The sequence below is a fragment of the Anopheles merus genome, chromosome 2R (assembly GCF_017562075.2).
Source record: "Anopheles merus strain MAF chromosome 2R, AmerM5.1, whole genome shotgun sequence".
NCBI classification, from domain to species: Eukaryota; Metazoa; Arthropoda; class Insecta; order Diptera; family Culicidae; genus Anopheles; species Anopheles merus.
Window position 1 is genome coordinate 34,628,520 of NC_054082.1, and position 20,336 is coordinate 34,648,855.

Sequence of the window (20,336 nt, forward strand, 5' to 3'; positions counted from 1 at the left end):
GCACGCTGTGGTTCGTGTTTGAGTGGGATATTTGTATAGATGCCAACAGCTGTTTGCGGCCAGTAACTATCGCAACGGCCTTGCCCTAAGGTCATTGCTGGCAATAGTCTCGTATCTCTTGACTAGATCGTGCGACTCAAATATAACGAAGGATGATCGTTTAAATAGGAACTCTCTTGGCAAGAAAGGTAATGTTATCTTGAGTTATCTTTTAATTAATTACGCCTTAACTGTACTTAAAGTTTCTAATAATTGGCTGGATAAGTGTGGTTCTTATCTTAGTCGGAAAACACATGGCAAATGATATAAATAATCTTATTAAATAATAAATCGTAGCATTGAGTAAAAATAGTTCGATTTTTTTATTCGAGCAGCTTGTGTGCCTGCTGGGTGGCGCTGCGGCGGAGAAACTGTGTTTTGCTCGAAAAACTTCAAACAGTCTAAAATAAAAAAAAAACACGTCCAGCTGTCAAAAATTGCTCTCTCGCACACTGCTGCGCAGCGCTACGCTCACACAGTGCGGCTAGAAAGCATCGAGAAGGTTTGAAACAAAATAGTTTGGAATATCGAATTTACGGGCAAAAAGTCACTAGCTTGCATGGCCCAGCTGTAACCGATTTAACTGGCGTGCTTGGCAGTCACCACCTTTCACATCCATATTCCGGTGCAGTGCAAAGCGGCAGAGAAACAGCGTTTGCCAAGCCAGGGCTACGGGGTTCCTCTGCTCTGCGGGCGGAGAAAAATCGTCGCCAAGCCAAGACGAAGAAGTGGAAGACGCCGAGGAACAAGAAGCAGAACAAGTAGCGAGCAATCTCGTTTTCTTCATACACCATAAGCTCACCGTCGCCCGGAAAGTATGGCCACCAACAATTACTTCGGGTTTCCGCACGGAGCCACACAGTATGGGTAAGTCGAATCAGCGGTTGTTGTGCGGGTCTCACCGAGGTAGGGTAAATCGCTTAAATCGTTTACAATTTCGGAGTAGATTCGGTAACAAAAGATGACGCCCACCGATAGAAAGTGCGGGTAAGCAGGCAGCGGAGCCGGCATTTCCATGTTCCCAGAAAGGCACAGTAATCACATGCACATGCCGTGGGAGATCTCCCGGATGAGAGCAAACCTTTTTGCTGCTTCTATCGTGTGCATGCATGTGCGAGTGTGTGTGTGTGTGGGTTGGTTGAATCGCAGTATGCTTAGCTCTCTGTGCACGGTTCGATGCGGTGTGCTGCTTTAGCAGCAAGATTTTTCCAACCAACCAAACATGAGATAAATGTGCAAACAGGTGTAGTGGTGGTGGACGACGGCTGCGGACCGCGTGTATGTGGATGCGGGTCAGTAGAAAATAGAAATTTTGCGGTGTTAGCACGTCGGGCACAAACTCCGAGCATGTTGGTGGGGTGGTGGAGTTATCTGGGACCGTGGAAAATGTCGTGACGAAACATGTTTTTCCTAGTGCCCCAAACTTCACCGCCGTTTTCACTACACGGCGTGAGAGTTGAGTGTGTGTGTGTTTCTGCTCACGAGAAGGTATTTAAAGCGCTTTGTTGCATAATTAAAAACTGTCGGAAGTGTAATGGGGGACAAACGCGTTCGTACTGTTCTGGAACAGTGAAACCCTTCCAATGTGTCTAAGTGCAGTACAGTAAGGTGGTTGGTTGGTTAGTAGCGTGATCCCCCGGCCCTGACGTTGGCTGGTTGGTGATGGTCTCGCGCACATCGCTATAGAACGGTGTGTGGGGAAAGGGTGTAAGCGAGTGAATGGGGAACTGCAGCGGTGGTGGATTGCATCCAGCGCACACAAACACGCACACACGGAGGAGAATTCTCAAGTATCAGAGAACAAGAGCGTCGTTGTCGTCTGGCTGTGGAGCAACTATCGGCTGCGATTCCCCATTGTGCCCACAGAGTCTCCACAGGACGGGGACGAACTTCCGGTGTGAGATAGTCCAGTGTGTGCGCGTGTGAATGTGCGTGTGTGTGTGTGTGTGCGCAAAAATCGATGATAATCGCAAAGCCCTCGAAAGTAGTAGCAGCCCCTCCAAGCAGCGCAGGACGCGGTGGGTTGCTGGGCAATCGCTAAAAAAGGGGAAGAAACCAAACGAAAAGCGTGGACGAGAACAAGAGTTAATGGTACTCATTCCGAAACACACTTCCAACATGGGGTGGGGGAGTTGGATGCACTTTTTGTGCATTCCTGAAGAGAGCGACAAACTTTGCATGGCGTAGAATGGCGTTTTTTTCTTCCTTTCTCTCTCTCTCTCTCTCTCTCTCTCTCTCTCTCTCTCTCTCTCTCTCTCTCTCTCTCTCTCTCTCTCTCTCTCTCTATCTCTCTCTCTGTGTGTTTGTTGCCGATGTCAAGAAAGACACGGCTGCCGGATGCGCTGCTATGCTTTCTAAAGGGCAGATAGTTTCTGCTATCAAGTGCTGGGAACAACAGTGTCCTCTTTGGAATCGTCTTCGCCTTCTCGTCCGTGCTTTCGCCGCAGTGGGGTTCTTTGTCAGCGGAAAAAAGCGAACAACTTCGACACAAACAAGACGCTTCGGTTCCGCACTGAGTGATAGTAACGTTTGCAAACATGTTTTAATCCGCAGCACGACGGCACCTGGGACCGCGTATCCGACGACACAGACGGGATACGCAGTAGCACCAGCGCCGACACCGGCTGCACCTTCTTACGGAACGGCACGTCCAACCGGCTACGACCCGGCGTACCAGCCCGCCGCGACACCAGGAACATACGCAAGTAAGTCGAAAGAAAGAAGAAAAAAATGCCGAAGGTTATAAAATACCCAACGACGGTGTTCCGCTCACTGGGGCAATGTGGTAAATGTGTGTATACTGATTGAACCCCGTTTTATCGTAGCCACGGCAACGGCCGCAACATACGACTACGGGTACGGCCGTACGACGCAGACGTACGATACCTCGAAAACGTACTATCAGCAGGCGGCTGGGGCAACGGCCGGCTACTCGACCCCGACCGGATACGACGCGGGCGGCACTGCGCCAAAGGTCATCGCCGGGTTTCAGCCGGCGCAGGCGACTGCTTACGCACCGCAGCCCGCCCGGGGCTCGCTGCCGCCGGCGAAGGCAGGTCAGCAGTACCAGCAGACGACCCAACATCAGCCAGCGACTGCTCCTCAACCCCAGGCCTACGTGCCGACGCAGCCGACGGGCTACTCGCAGACCGTTACCACGGTCCACACGACACCAAAGTCGGCAGCCGTTGCCGGCACCGTGGTGCCGAATAATTCCGCCACCTATCCCGGCTACGACGCGGCACTGTACGGCGCGACCACGATGTACGTTACGCAGCAGCAGCAGCAGCCGCCGCCGAACACGAAAGCACCGGCGAACGTTCCCGGTGGTGGCGGTGCAATGCCGGGCGCTCCGGGCGGAGCGGCAGTCATTACGAGCGGCCCGGTACCGGCCGGTGGATCGTGGCCAAACTACAAAAGCGGCAAGGGTGGTATGCAGGGCCACGGTCACGGTCACGGCGGTGGTCCGTACAAGGCGCGCAAGCCGGCCCCGAAGCCAATGCTTATTCACTACTGCGATGTGTGCAAAATCAGCTGCGCTGGGCCGCAAACGTATCGCGAGCATCTGGAGGGCCAGAAGCATAAGAAGCGCGAGCTGCTGCTGAAACAGGCCGCCGAACCGGGCGGTACTGCCCCGGCCCGGCCGCCGAACAGTTTGCACTGCGAGCTGTGCGGTGTGACGTGCACGGGTAACGATGCGTATGCAGCGCACGTGCGTGGCGCCAAGCACCAGAAGGTGGTGAAGCTGCACACGAAGCTCGGAAAACCGATTCCGGCGTGCGATCCGACGCCAAACGCGGATGGAGAGAAGAAGGAGAGCGCTGCTGGTGAGTCGTCCGACGCGGCCGGTGGTGGTGGTGCCGCAGCTGGAGCCAACAACGCCGGTGGAGGCGGCGGTGTTGGTGGCGGTGCAGAGTCGTCGGAAGAATCCGTCCGACCGGTGGGAAGCGAATTTATCGAGGAAATCAAGGACGACGATGGCAAGCTGGTTAGCTTCAGCTGCAAGCTATGCGAGTGCAAGTTTAACGACCCGAACGCGAAGGAAATGCACATGAAGGGACGGCGCCACCGGTTGCAGTACAAGAAAAAGGTGCAGCCGGATCTGGTCGTCGACATAAAGCCGACGGTGAAGCAGAAGAAAATCGCGGAAGCCCGTGCCCACCGGCAGGCCATGCAGGAGGAGTTCTGGAACCGTCGCCGCATGGCAGACGCAGAGATGGAGGAAGAGCACGGTATGCGAACGTTTGGGCGGCATCCGTTCTTTGGCATGCTGCCCGGGCGCCGTCCGGAGTCATCCGACGATCGGCACGTGGTAGCGCGTCATGCTGAAATCTACCCGAAGGAGGAGGAACTGCAAACCATCCAGCGTATTGTTTCGCACACAGAGCGAGCCTTGAAGCTGGTGTCCGATGTAATGACTTCCGGGGGCGGCGGTACCACTGGATCTGTCCCCGCTGCCCAATCGGCCCCGGCAGCTACAGCCCCGGTCGCTGCAGGCGCACCGAGCGAGCAGAAAACTGAACCGACTAACGATCAATCCAAGGAGCAGGAAATTCAATCGCAGCAGCCATCGACGACCGCTGGCAATGGTAATGAGAAAGCGAATCAGATGATTTCCTTCCACAAGGAAACGGAGGGAACCACAATCCGTCTGCTGAAGGGTGTGATGCGCGTCGGTTTGCTCGCTAAGGGTAGGTCTCGTCCGAGAGCATTTGATCCGCTTTTGCCGTGTTCATTTAATCGATGGTTTATTCGTTTTTCGTTTCCTCTAGGCCTGCTGCTACACGGCGATAACTGTGTACAGCTCGTGGTGCTGTGTGCCGAGAAACCGACGACGTCGCTGTTGAAACGCGTTGCAACGGAGCTGCCAATACAGCTGAAGAAAATTGCCGAAGACCATCGTTACACGGTGACAATGGCGCCAGTCGAAGGCGCTGTGCTCGTTACCGATGGTACGATTACGGTGAAAATATCTCTCACGTCTCCGCTGCTACGTGAAGGTAAGTTCGTTAATAGCAGCCCCTATAATTGGAACCGTAAAAGCAGGCGTGTTGGTAACTATTTGTTGTTTTCATTCACATTCTTCCTTCATTCTCTCACTCATCGTAATTCTTTTTCGCTCTGAGCTATGAGTGGCTATTCCTATTGGCCGTGTCCTATTGGCTTTTGCGAAGGAGTTGGAATATCAATTCCCTTTTGAAAACACGGTGACAGATTCTTATCATGCCATAAGAATGACTAAAGGTGTTGGTTTTTTGTACTTTGGCACAAATCAGTGTCAGAGACAATAATGTTGCACACACGTAATAGGGCGACATCGGGATGGTTTGAATTTTGGACGAATATTGATGAAATAATCGATGAGACAGTGACTGATTCCTTAAGAAAAGGTTAAATTTTATATTTTTGTTACCTTTCGGTACACTCAATTGCTTGATAATCCTCTGATAGCTAATTTGAATTTGCACTCTTACAGGGGTTCTTACTTCAATTCAATAGGAATTTCAAATGCGCCGGTCCAAATAGGATGCTGTTCTCTTAAGAAAGAGTCAAGAAAGTGTCCCAACATTATGAGAACCCTTGAAACCCTCTGTACAAGCATTATGGTATAGCCTTGTAGCTTATAGATTGTATAAAATTCTGGAACCGATTAATATACGGGTTCTTTATTCCAATTGATACTGAATTTAAATTAGTACATTTCAATCCAACTCGCGTACTGTTAAATTTCATTTAACAAGACTCCATTCATTACCTACATTTCATTAGCTCCCGACGGTATTCAACAATTCATGCAAAAATAATATACTCGGCCGAAGTCAGAGCGATAATGTACAAATTCAACCAAGTGCAGGATGACACTGTAACTTCCTGCGTTTGGTGCAAGCCACTTTCCTTGTCTTTAAATATTTAGTTTTGGCCTTCGTCTATGCCTAAGGACAAAATGTGCATATAAATGTGTGTTGCAATTATTTTCGAAAGCTCATCCTTGATGATTCCAGTACAGATCACGCTCTGTTATTTAAAATCCTTCAAGCTGGGCTTAAAAAATAGTGCATTTTTGTTTGTGTTATTAGCATGTCCCTTTGTTCTCCTTATTGCCGTAAGATCTTAATATATTACTAGCAGAAATATAAGCGTTGCAGCCGAATTGATCAATGTGTCTCAGTAAGACTGGAAATGCGTGAAGCGAATGTTGCCACATTGTTTAATGTCTATTGGTTGCGCAACAAATTATGCCCCATAATGTGCGCGCTTAGTATTTGTTTGGCAAGGATGCTTCACTGTTTTATCCAATGTATTGGGACCCATCTATCTTTCTGGTAGTCTTTTTTTCTTGCAACAAATCCTTGATCTTCCTTAAGCTAAGCTATAGATTCGGAGGTCAAAAGTGAGCAAGAAATTCGCCTTTAAAAGCCTGCGTTAGTTTAGTAGTAGCAAACAATAATTTGGCCGATTGTGGCAGAATCAGACACGACATTATTGTAGCGAGTGGTTGATTGCCAAGGACGCTTCAGGCAGGTTTTTTTTTCGAATGGCTTTGATAAAGAAACTGTGATGTTCTTTGGTGATGTATTTTGGTGGGAATTCGTGTCCTGATGCACAATCATGTCGTTGTTGGTTCGCGTCATCTTCACCTGTGGTGCAACAGTACAGTCAGTGCCAAGATGTGAACAATGCCAGCTTACGGTGGTGTAGAGAAGAATCTAACAGCAAAATAAAGAAAAGTTGAAGAAGAAATAGCAAACCAAACGGCAATGATGCAAAAATACTACCCAAAACAGGATTTTTGACCATCGATCGAGTATTTAGTATACAAGAAAGGAAATGAGATGGTGAGCATCAATACTTGCAGTAGAAGAACTGTAGAATGGTAGCCTCTCTATTTCCTTTCTGTGCCCAGTGAATGCCCAGGTATTATTTCGACCCAAATCAAAGGATGCCCATTAGCGTTGCGGATGTGTACTACGGTGGGACGAGACGTGTCACCTAACCTCTCGAGGCAGCCAAACGTGTCAGAAAACTCCTACACAAACCGTTGCACAGAACAGATCATTCCTTTCAATAGTTTAAAAAAAAATAATCCTTTTTCAACCAGAACCGATAAATACCCAATTTTGGAGTGGCGAAAAAAAAAAAACAGTTTAAAAATAAAGTGTCGTGTTGTTCCTATTTTCAAAGTATCCCTACAAAAAAAAAACAGATACATACTGAGTGGAAAAAAAAATCAAGCAAAGTGGTAGAGAGGGGAGAGGAAGATGGGGGTCATAGACCCGGGAGGAAATAAGACTTTCGGGTCTTATTTCAGCATCTTGGGGGAAACATCAAATAAAAACACCAAAAAAAGAAGAAAAATAAGAGGTGAGCGTATCAATTTAAATTTCAGTGAAACAGTGAAGAATGAAGAGGTTTTTATGGTGGTGGAGAGTAAAACTCCCGGCAAAAGTGTGGCATGCTACAACCCATTCCTGTTCGCAAAGGCAACTGAAATGGCGATTGGATGTAGGCCATTACAAACGTCCATACTTAGAGACGGCAAAATACTGATGCGTGTTAAAAATGAAACCGAAGCCAAAAAACTAAAAAAAATTAATTTAAAACACGGTGATTGTGCTATCGAAGTGGATGTTTACGAACATAAAACTTTAAATCAAAGCAAGGGAATAATCAGAAGTGATGCGTGCAGGTTCTTGAGTGAAGAAGAGCTTCTAGAAGGTCTTCAACCCCAAAATGTATCAGAGGTATACATAATGAAGAGAAAAGGCCAAGATGGGGTTCTCAGAAACACAAGAACCGCCATCATAACTTTCAAATCTACAGTGCTTCCCAGGAATATAGAAATAGGTTACTTCACCGAAAAAGTAGAGTTATTTATTCCAAACCCAATGCGGTGCATGAAATGCATGCTTTTTGGGCATACAAAAAATAATTGCAATAGAGAAAAAATTTGCGCCAAATGTGGAGAAAACTTTCATGAGAATTGCACAAACCCCCTAAAATGCACTCAATGCGGTGAAAACCACTCAGCTTTAGACAAAGATTGTCCAGTATGGAAAGACGAGGTGGAGATAAAAAGAATACAAACAGAAAAAAGAATAACAATAAGAGAAGCAAGAAAAATTCGAAGGGAAACAGTACCAGCCATTCCTAGAATATACATAAGAGAAAATTTTTCATCAATAGTGAGAGGCAATCAAACGCCTATAACGAACGAAAAACGAAAAATAGACGAAACAAGTGAAGACGATAGAAACACGCCTAAATCAATCGAAAACACACTAACAAAAAATAACAGAACAACAAATAATAAGTACCTAGATAATAACACAGAACCCAAAAATAATACGAATTTAACAATAAGTACCAAAGATTCAGAAAACCACACAGAAATCGAAAACACAGAAACTCAAACGAATCCAAACGCAACAAATGAAAATGCCACCAATATCACTTATTTAAGTGATGCTGAAATGTATCTCAATGAAATAGACATTCAAGGAACAATCGAAATAGACTACAATGAAACATCACAGTAAAAATTACAAAAAATTTACTATTTTTACAAACTATTTTTATAGCTAATTACACAAACAGTCTTAATAATACCTAACCTTTTCCCTATAAACAAATAAAACATGGAACAATTAAATATACTACAAACTAACATACAAAGCATTCGGAAAAATAGGGACGAACTAACACACATACTACATGAACAAAAATACCACATAGCTTGCTTACAGGAAACATGGCTGAAAAATGAAAATAAAATAACAATTAAAGGTTTTAACATAATAAGAACAGACAGGGAAGATGGATATGGAGGAAGCTGCATTCTAGTTAAAAAAGGAATTAAATACAAACCAATTAAATTAATAGACGAAAGCGATGAAATTCAAATAACAACAATACTGATACACTCTGGAAATTTCATTATAATATCAAATATATAGCTCCAAATACCACCAAACAGACAATAAAAGACACTTTAGCAAAAATAACACATAACACACAAACTTACACAAACATAATAATAGCTGGCGATTTTAATGCACATCATACATACTGGGGAGATGATAGAATCGATCAGAAAGGAAACACAATAATAGAAGAAATAGACAATTCAAACCTCATCATCCTCAAAAATAACACCTACACTCACGTCCCAACAGATCACAACAAGAGACAGACATCCATTGATTTAACAATCATATCCAAAAAAATCTATAACATAATCAACAAAACTATACTAGAAAAACACATAGGGGCAAGTAACCACAAAATAATAAAAATAACAATTAAAAAACACTCAACAGAACCGATACAACATACTATAATAAACATGAATAAGGTAATTACAAACATTAAACATATGAAAGGGAAAGATATAATAAACATAAAACATTTCACAAAGAAAGTATACAAAATCATTCAAAATAGTAAACAAAAAATCAATTTTACACTAAAATCATGGTGGAATGACGAAATAAAAAAGGCCCTGCAAGACAAAAACATAGCAAGACAAACCTTCAACAGTACAAAACTTATCGAACATGCCATAGAATTCCGCAAAAGAGCAGCAATCTTCAAACTTAAAATAAAACAAGCAAAAGAAAAACAAACTGAGAAGAACATGGAAAAAATAAACAAAGATACAAGCAGTAAAGAACTATGGAATCTATTAGGAAATATTAGCAACATCAACACCACTAATAAAGAATCAAATCTAATTCACAATGAAGAGAACTATGCTAAGGAATTTATGAATTTAAATTTCACTAACAATAAAAAATCCAAATTTAGAACATTTTTCAGCACAAATCTACCGATAGATACAGAACTTCTAAATTCAGATATATGGGCAAACATACTCAAACAAAAAAAAAATACAACACCCGGCTTAGACAAAATTACATACCAAATGCTGAGAAACATAAACGACGAAACACTAACACAAATCATAACAGACGGAAACAAAATGTGGGAGAATGGCAAATTAAACAAAGAATTAAAACAAATAAGAATAATAGCAATTCCTAAACCAAAGAAAAATATAAATGATCCCAACAACTACAGACCTATAGCACTTATACCAACAATTACCAAAGTCCTAAATTCAGCAGTATTATTAAAATTAAATAAATATATTGAAACCAAAAATATACTCCCAGAAAAATCCTTTGGATTCAGAAACAAAAGAACCATAAACCAATGCATTAACTATTTCAACAACCAAATAAATCATAACCAAAGACTAAATAGAATAAGTGGAGCAATATTCATAGACTTGGAAAAAGCATACAATAATGTCTCAACAAAAATCCTTATAGAACAAATGATAAAATCAGATATCCCACCTCAAATCATAAAATGGACCTACTCCTTTCTTAGAAATAGAACCTTAATAATAGAGAGCAACAAAAAAACACACAAAATGCTAGTAACAGATGGACTACCACAAGGAGATGTTATGTCACCAACACTCTTTAATTTATATACCAAAGATATACATAAAGCTATAAACCAAACAAATAACAAAAACACTATAATACAGTACGCGGACGATTTCGTCATTCTCAGCAGTGGAGCAAACGAAAGAGAGCTTCAAAATAACCTACAAAACGCTCTAAATGCTTTTGCCATAGAAACAGAACAATTAAAATTTAACATAAACTCAAACAAGACCAAATTTATGATTTTCGGAAAATCACATCACACTATACAACTCAACATACACAATAATAGCATAGAACACACAAACACATATAAATATCTAGGAACAGTAATAGACCCAAAACTCAATTTCCACAAACACATCGAACAACTACGTAACAAGGCTACAAACAGACTAAATTTCTTGAAAATTATAAGCACGCAAAAAAATAACCTAAACCCCAAAAACAGCCTAAAAATATACCGAGCAACAATTAGAAACACTATGGAAACGGGAGCTTCATACACTCTCAATAGCAACAAAAACAAATACAAAACAATGAACACAACTATCAACCAGGCACTAAGGAAAGCTACAGGTTGCACCAAAACGACCCCCATAAATACTCTGCATGCCATTGCAGCAGAAATACCTTTCAACATCAGAAGTAGATTTATAGTACGTAAGGAAATAGCCAAAGATTTAGTCTACTCACCAATTATAAGACAACAACTACAAATACACCAAAGAACAAAATACAAAAAAAAGAAAAAAACAATACATGAAACAACGTACGAAAAAGACAATAAAATTCTTAAACATTTATACATTGCAAAGAGCAACGATATAACCACACACATAAAAATAAATACAAAAATTAAAGACACGATAGAAACAAAAACAAAAACAAACACTCAAATTTTGAAACAAATCACCATTGAAAACATGAACAATTATGATAATAACAGACCCACTATCTACACTGATGGAAGCATTGCTGGAAATAGAGTAGGCATAGGGATATATATAAAAAACAAACCACAACAATACTACTATAGCTATAGATTAAAAATTTCACCTCCATAACCACCGCAGAACTGATAGCAATCGAAAAGGCATTACTTTTAGCACAAGAAAATAATATAGACAACCCAATAATTTTCACAGACAGTTTAACATCATGTAACATTCTACAAAAGCAATAACAGAAAACAAAATAGAGGAAATTTGTTACAATATTATAAAAACAGCAACAAGTATCAGAGCAGATATAGTATGGATTCCATCGCATGTAGGCATTGATGGAAATGATAGAGCAGATGAACTGGCAAAAAAAGGCACCCTAACAAATTGGTTCTATAAGAACAAAATCAGATACACAGACGCTACCCAATATTTCAAAAAACAAATGGAAGAAGAAACAAAAAAGTGGTACACAGACCTGGGCAGGGATAAAGGGAAAAAGTTTATGCAATTCCAGAAAGTTTTCAAAACTGAACTATGGCACAAACAGGTTAACCTAAACGGAAACGAAATAAAAACAATTAACAAAATACTGGCAGGACATGATCTTTCCGAATACTGGCTTCATAAAATGAAAATAGTCGAAAATGGAACCTGTGAGAAATGTCAAGTCCCAGAAACAGGACGACACAAAATTTTTGAGTGTCAAAAATATAAAAGACATAAAGACATCTCTCTAGACACTTTACACGAAAAATGGATGGAAACAAGTGGAAATACCTGCAAAACAATTTTAGAGTTCATCAAAGAAAACAATATTACGTTATAGCACTTCATCACACACATTTTCAAATAAAAATAAAATTAAATAAAACTTTTTTACACATTCCCTATATATTTGCCTATATAACTCACAACAAAGAGACTGCACTCAACACTTCAGCAAAAAGGATAGCAATAGGACAAGTACTCACCATTTATTTATCTATCTATTATAATTATTACATCTATTGCATTTATTATATTTATTACATTTATTCTATTTATTCTTTCTATTCTATTTATTATATTTATTACATTGTCTGTATAACGAAACGTTATCTCATGTTTTTTTTCCTATTTATTCAATTATTTAAAACTATTTATTCAATTATTTATCTGTACCTTATTTATTTATTTATTTATTTAATTATTTAATTATTTATTCATTGGTTTCTGGTATTACATATATATATACATAAAACATCACCTAACTGAACACTCCAATTTCAAACATCACACCACAAAAATAACAAAAAAAAAAAACCCGACTTCACACGCATCAGGGCCTCCTAAGGTTTGGGTACTCCGTTTGTTCTGGCAAACACGAGAAATCCAAAGACATCCTTTTCTATCACTAGAGGATAGAAACAAGATGCCAAAAGGACCAACTGAAAGGGCCTTGTAACAAAACCAGCACACTCACAGAAAACCCTTTTCAAACTTCACAAAACAAGCCACCTCAAAAAAAAAAACCCTAACACAAGAACAAGAACCTGTACAAAAAAAAAAAATAATAATAATAATAATAAATAAAAAAAAAAAAAAAAACTCATCCTCTCTCAAGAAAAAAAAATACATATAAATACATATACATACAAACACCACAAAGAAAAAAAAAAAATTGAAACCTACTAAACCACAAGCAAACTTAAAGAATGGAACAACACTATCTTTTGAATACAAACTGAAAAGAACACACAAACTATCAAAAAGAAAAAAAAAAACGATAGGTGATTTCACGAAAACCAACACACTGTGCATCAATCAGAAAGATCTCAACCACAACATATAAACATCAAAGAAACAGCAATATAAACATCAAAGGAGAATGGATGATTTCCCCTCCAAAAACTGGTAGTTAAACCTCTGATTATACCTTCAAAAAACGGATCGTATAGGAGGCCTCAACCTACCAACTCTATTAAGAAGAAGAAGAAGAAGAAGCCAAACGTGTGTCTGCTATCTTTTGCTCTTCACGCTTGTCCGTGGGGAGCGGGTTGCATCGCAAGAAGCAATGCTGATGGATGCCATCCTTTCTGTTTCGTGCAAACGAAATTCTCGAAAACTAGCAGTGTAACAATAAATATCGTCGTCTTGATCTGAAATGTACCTACTAAATGCGATGATGTTGAAACGGAATGGTCAAACACCCTGTCTAAAATAATTCTTTTCTCTTTTCTTCATTTTATATGTTAAAACGAAACCGAAACTACTACTACTCCTACCTACTACTATTACTACTACTACTACTACTACTACCGCTACTGCTACTACTGCTCCGTGCGCATTGTTGTAATGCATAATGTAAACGAAAACAAAAAACGAATCGAATGCAAAAAACATCCAACATCCGCGCCCCCTCCGCCACCATCTACATCTGGTTTTTGCACTCGAACGTGTTTTGTCGTCGAACAAAAACAAAACAAAAACCAACAAAAACGAAAATAATCGAATCCCCAAACCACCCTGGGGGACAACACAAACAAACATAATAATGGGATAAAAATAACACAAACTTATCAACCAAAAAAAAAAATCAACGTACAAAACGAAAAAAAACGACAAACGCGCGGTATCGTTCCTGTGCCTTTTGGCATATTGCAATACTGGAATTGTCTGCATATGAAACATATGCATGTGCAAACCATATAAAAAAAAAACAACAACAAAATGTCTGAACAACCAAAAATAACAAAAATGAACATGAAGCTAATGCACCTTCAGCGGAGCAGGCTGCTCAGAATACCGAAGATCTGCTGCCACGCGAGCCCTGCCTGCAGGCGCTAGCCGCACTGCGTCATGCAAAATGGTTCCAGGTTTGTGTATTTTTTACTCCAAAATTTTCCTTATTTTTTTGTTTACTTAATATCTTTTCTTTACTATCAACGCATACTACCGTAATTACTACATCGATTTAGCCTTTGAATTTCCTCTTTGTTTTAAAATAAGTCACTCCAAACTGGGGTGGCAGCTGGTAGCCTCCACTCGACAGAAGTGCAGGGCAGCGCCACTCACCCGCCGATGTGTACGATTCTGTTTTGTTTTTTTTCTCTCTCTCTCTCTCTCTCTCTATCTATACAACGTAAAGAAAAGTATCCCGGTTTGGTGGCGAGTGGTTTTTGTTTTACTTAAAATTATAATGTAGCATTACGTAGTGCCCACCTCGAAGCTAAAAACGGTGGTGTAGCTGTGAAAGAGCGTAGGGGAGAGGAAGCGGTTTCGCCCAGTTAGATATTTTCCGCATTGAAGGATTTTACGTGTAAAGCAAGTTAACAGTTTTGCAAAGATTCAAGATGCTTAATGATATTAAAACGTGAACAGCAGCAGCCAAAACAACGGCATATTGCAGCGTCTGCCAAGGATAGAGATTCAAATCCAAGTAGTAGTAACGAAAGTGTATAAATATGTTCTTTTTTGTTTGTTTGTTTGGTAGGGTTGCAGTTACCTTGCTTTGATGGCATTCGGAAGAACTAAACTAAAACGAAACAAAACAAAATTAAAAAAAAAAAGATTTCTAAAGCACGAAAGATGCTGGATGATTGCATTTATGTTGTCCAAATTGATTATTATTAGCTCATGCCGAATGCCCTCAAGCGGTGTAACATCAAAATATAGGAACTAAATCGATTGCACAGTGTTAGTAGTCTTGTACTTCACGTTTCGCGTAGATGTGAATGTGTTTTTGAATGTTGTATTACGATGCTGTACGATAACCTTATCATGTCGTACAATCGGCTCTATTCGCTCTAACGGAAGCAGAGAGTACAATGAAATTGTTATAAGTATAAGTAAGTTTTAGTAGATATTATTGTTTATGATTTCTTCGGGGGAAATTCGCCAAGATATATTGTTAAAATGATTCGTTAAAAAGCTAAAAAAAACCCGAACCAGCGTCATTGAAGTGTGATGAAGACATGTTCCGAGAAACGTTGAGTAAGTTTTGCTTTCTTTTTCTTCCCCACTATCGCCGGAAATCAATTTGCTGCTGCTGCTGTCGTCTGGTACAGGCTAGAGCGACAGGGCTCCAATCCTGCGTAATGATAATGCGCATTATGCGCGATCTGTGCCAACGGATACCCATCTGGAGCCACATTAGTCAATGGGTAAGTTTAGGGTAGCTATATCAGTATTTGAGTGGATGATTAATATGCCTTACCCTGTTTCATTCGATCACCTTCGAGGCGATGGAGCTGTTGCTGGAAAAGATCATCTCGTCCGCGGGCGAAGTACTCACGCCGGGCGAATGCTTGCGCCGCGTCATGGAAGCGATCTCATCCGCTATTCTTATCAACGGTCCCGGGCTGCTGGATCCGTGCGAAAAGGAACCGGAAGATACGCTGGCCGGTCTGAGCAAGCAGCAGCGCGAGGACATTACCGTCTCGGCGCAGATGTTTCTGCGCTGCATCGCCTTCCGGCAGATCTACAAGGTGCTCGGCATCGAACCGCTACCGCCACCGAAGTTTGCCGGCAGCCGCAACTGGCGCTTCAACCGCAAACGTCGCCGCTCTGGTACGGAGGGCAACGACAGTGAAGGTAAGTTATTGGACGGAAGTTGGGAAGGGAACAAGCTCGATTGTCTATACTAACAACGTCGTGTGCCTTGTGTACTTGTGAATAGCTGATGGAAGCAAGATGTTAAAGAAGGACGAATCAGGTGCTTCTTCTGCTTCATCTGGAGCTGTATCGGCGACTGGAACCAACAATGCCACGGCGGGAAAAATGGAAACATCCCAGTAAGGAACCGGTCAAAAGAAGAAACGAATGAATTTCTTTTCCTGTGTAAACCTCATCTCGTTAGTATAGAGTGGGTATCAATTTTATGAAAAAAAAAAACCATCCTCATCCTACTGCTTTGTGCGAGTATTCAGTCTGTCTGTCCCGATTATGTTACACCGCTACTAGGGCTCGGTAGGCAAACGTGTGCAGGCTTAGTTTTTATATTCTATGTACCGCTAAGGTCGGTCCTTTCATTACGACTATTTTAAATATGTCTTATACTATCCGCACTTCCTGCTACCTTTTAACGTTCAACAATGGGCATCGATAAAATTGGGTAGTTGTAATGAGGGGAGAATGCAATGCCTGCCACTATTATAATCTAGCGCCTTCTCGGTGAACGGGAAGGACGTATGTTCAAGTTTGAACCGTACCGATAAAACAAACAACAACAACTACTAGGGTACTAGGTTGGAATGCAGAAATCTCCAGCTCAAAACTCACTAACACACACACACACATGAAACTATGAGAGCAACGTAAAAGTATTCCAAAACAAAATCATGAAGAAATCCATGTTAACTAACTAATTACATATTGGCGATGCAAAAAGGCGTGGATGATAGGTCAGGGAAGTGTAGTAATGTGGGGAGTGTGTGGGCAGATGTTGCGTAGTAATACAGCTAAACCAACTACTCAGGCACAGTCACGAGGCGCGATGCGAAGAATAGGTTGCTGGATTGTATGGTGAATTTTATTAGAAATATTAATGAATTATCCCGTGTTCGACGTGTTGTTAGTCAATAGGTTTAACAAGGTACTTTCCATCTAACCGTTCTGCTAGAAGAAAGAGCAAAAAGAAGGAGATGGATAGAAAACGTTTCGTGAACGAATATTTCAGTTCCTTTCAATCACTACGATTTTTCGTGAATTTTATCCTTGGATTTTGGATATGGTTTGCCAGCAATTGAATGCCGCAATTCAGTTTCATCAATTATTGTAAAGTGGTTGAGACGTTAAATACAGGAACTAGAGTCAGAAATCGTAGCAGGACAGTTAGTGTTTATTTATCTCGTTCATACTTCACACAGCAGTGTGTGTCATTCTTTCGAATATTAACGACGAGTTGGTGTCAGTTAACAAAAAAAAAACAAAAAACAAAATTGCATACCGGCATATTAGTTCCTCGTCCAATAGAGCGTACAAGTTAGAGTGTATAGAAACAAATTGAAACGTTAGATATGTTTCTAGTTTGAACGGATTGGTTGACGGAAGAGGTAGTTTAGTATTTCCCGTGGGGTTTCCCTCACCTTGACCGTTTCCGATGCTAATACGATAGAAAGGTTGTAGAAATTAAGAAAACACTCTAATCAATAGGAACTAACGTGTAGCTCAACACCCCACTGTTGCGCCAGAGGAAAAGGTGCGAGGATAACACCGGAATGTGGCTGTCGTCCTCGGCGTCCTGTTTAGCTAGGAAGGATAGGAGTGAGTTTATGATGCGCGATGATGGCACCTCTGCTTGCAGAAGGTAACATTAGTAGATGGGCAGTGCTCCCTTCACAACTCACAACGGACGGAGTACTTCAGCATAATCTAGGCTATGTATGGACTCCATAAATACAAGAATTTTATCGACTATATCATAAGGCAACTAATAGAGAAAGACACCACATACCAACCACAAGTGCGAGAGGCAACATAATACACACACACACACTTATACTCACACTCACACAGCAAAAGCAAACCAACAGGCAAGCTTAAGGAAAGGGATTTGGGACATTAGAGAGACTTAGTGTCACGTAATTAATAACCTTCAAGTCAAAATTTGAATTTTGAAATAAAATGCATCGATTACTTTATCTAGCGAGCCAATAGAAAGTGTCTCAAAAACAAATCTGATTCTGGTTGTAGTGTTTGGAAAAAAGATTCTTTAGTATGTGTATTTTGCAGACCCTAATTAATTTCAACTACTGCTACAGATTCGGGTATAAACTGTACTGTTGTACTGTTACTGCAGACCCACAGTAAACAATGATAGAAACCATCGGGTAAAATGTATCACGTTTTTGTTGTACCTTTTTATTTGAAACTATGAATACTGTGTTCCTTCACGCTTTGGACACACCTTTCCAGCTCATACAGCATCTCAAACGTTGTCTCATTCGTATCGTCGTGCCAGACAAAGAATTGATGCAACTTTTTGATTGCATCCAAAGCGTCCTCTTTTCGTACGGCAGTTTGATGACGTTCAACATCCATCTCGTTCAAAGTTGCCTTAGCTGCAGTGAACTTCGCAACCATACGCTGCTGCTGGGTTCGTTGTCGGTTTGTTTGCACTACGGGAGAAGTTGTTTTCCGTTTTACGCCCTTGCTCACAATCGCTTTCCCGACCGGCAGCTTGAGCTTCTCGCTATCCGTGGCACTATAATCCCCGCTCGCACCTTCCGTTTGATCTAGGTTCATAACCATCTCTACGATTTTATCGTCCGTAAGGATACCAGCGGCAGCAACATTCTCATCCACTCGCACGTAATCGCCAAAGTTTGGTAACGGTTTGTTCTGCGCAAGTAGGAGGAGCTGCCTATCCGCTTCATGGGGCCAGATCGCATCCGCTTTGTTGTCGTTCTGCTCGGAACTGTCGCACAGCCCATCCATCCAACAGTGCGGCTGCATAAAGCTGTTCACTATTGTGTCGCTGGTAATAGTGTCCCATGCTTGAGCCGCAACTTGAACAGCGTGCGCTATGCTAACGTTCGGTACGATCGCGTTTTTCCGGCACTCCAAGAGATGGGAGACTAATTCCGTGCGAAAGTTGCGCTTGAACGCGCGGATTAGTTTGCGATGCGGGTATTGCACTTCCCCGGACCGCGCCGAGTAAAATATTACTCTAACATTCGTCAAATTGCATAAAAAGGCGTGGGCCGGAGAGTGGTTGACGAGTAGTACGATTTGTCTATCAGTCTCTCGCATGGTTTGGTCCACTTTCTTCAACCACGCTTGAAATAATTCCCTTGTAATCCATGCGTTCCAGTTGCATTCATAGGTGGCAATGGTAGGCGGTGGTAGATCTGCAATGGAAGGAACAGCAATTACGAAACGGCACGACGAACATGAGATGGATTAACATTGCTTACCCTTTGCAATCGTAGCTCGGCTGCATTGGCCTATAGCGAGAATTGGAAGCTTATCCGTTCCAGTAACATTACCGCAAAGTAGCACTGTCACGCGATCTTTGCCGTGTTCTCCGTGGCGGCAATCCTTTCCTTGATAGTGGTCGATTTGTTCCGGCAGGCAGCTGTAGAACAATCCAGTTTCCACCAGGCTGTAAATTTCACTCGAATCACACTCGTCCAGCAGAGCAGTAAAGCGACTAGCCCAATCTGCGCCCAACCCGTCCGGCCCGGTCGGTAGCGTGCGATGGAATTCCTCATGCTGCGAACGGTTAAAGCTTATGCCGTGTCGCTTCTTAAACCCGTGCAGCCAACCATTGCTGGCGCAAAAGTCCTCGATGCCGAGCTTTATGGAGAACAGTTTTGCCTGCGCCTTTATCGTGGGCCCTTCCATGGGAAGACTCTGGTCGAACTGCTGATAGATCCACTCTAGCACGCACCGTTCGACGTGCGGGAATCCAGCGCCCCGGTTCCGTCGAAGATTGCCATTGCCCTGCAAGCACTGCTGTATGATCGAGTCCCTCTGGCGTATAATGCGGTAGAAGCTCGATAGCGGCAGCCCGTACTCGCGCATCAGCTCGATGCGCGATTTGCCTGCTTCATGGGCCGCTATTATTTCCAGCTTGTCGGCCTGCGAAAAGCATTTCTGTTTTTTCACCGACATGCTCCCGAACGCACCCGTGCGGGAAGCAGCAGCAGCAGCAGCAAGGAACAAACTGTTTGTTGTTAGTAAACAAACAGCTGAACATGCGAGTTGTCAAACGATGATGGTGTGAGTGTGTCCGACATATTTCACACCATCTCGTCTATTCTCCTTTTCTCTTTCTGTTTTTCCTATGAAATATCAGAATGATCAACGATTTTTGTAACAGTGAAATATTCTGCGATAATGCGTTTTAAAGTAAAACGGATATTTAAATGTAGTAATTTCGAATTACGCTCACAGGGACGGCCAATTCAAATAG

The 20,336-nt window shown here is 42.0% G+C and overlaps 2 protein-coding genes across 6 annotated transcripts; one reads left to right on the forward strand and one right to left on the reverse strand.

The window, feature by feature from the left end:
• The first annotated feature begins 16 nt into the window (after window positions 1-16).
• Window positions 17-17,335, forward strand: LOC121588793 (zinc finger RNA-binding protein 2). Of its 5 annotated transcripts, XM_041907151.1 has the most exons (9): window positions 17-188; window positions 375-906; window positions 2,593-2,744; window positions 2,865-4,730; window positions 4,812-5,039; window positions 14,189-14,295; window positions 15,487-15,582; window positions 15,661-16,012; window positions 16,098-17,335. In XM_041907151.1, exons 2-9 carry the CDS (start codon window positions 857-859, stop codon window positions 16,214-16,216), a joined length of 2,970 nt encoding a protein of 989 aa, XP_041763085.1. In that variant the 5' UTR covers window positions 17-188; window positions 375-856; the 3' UTR covers window positions 16,217-17,335. The 5 variants fall into 5 exon arrangements, with proteins under 5 accessions (XP_041763085.1, XP_041763083.1, XP_041763087.1 ...); XM_041907149.1 differs by lacking the exons at window positions 17-188; window positions 375-906 and adding an exon at window positions 1,201-1,331; XM_041907152.1 differs by lacking the exons at window positions 17-188; window positions 375-906 and adding an exon at window positions 1,202-1,266.
• Window positions 17,336-18,140: 805 nt separating this feature from the next.
• LOC121588795 (tigger transposable element-derived protein 4-like) lies at window positions 18,141-20,216 on the reverse strand. Its single transcript, XM_041907155.1, has 2 exons — window positions 19,336-20,216; window positions 18,141-19,269 (listed from the first exon to the last, which is right to left on the reverse strand). The coding sequence occupies exons 1-2, from the start codon at window positions 20,033-20,035 to the stop codon at window positions 18,281-18,283; spliced, it is 1,689 nt and encodes a 562-aa protein (XP_041763089.1). The 5' UTR covers window positions 20,036-20,216; the 3' UTR covers window positions 18,141-18,280.
• Window positions 20,217-20,336: the final 120 nt, after the last annotated feature.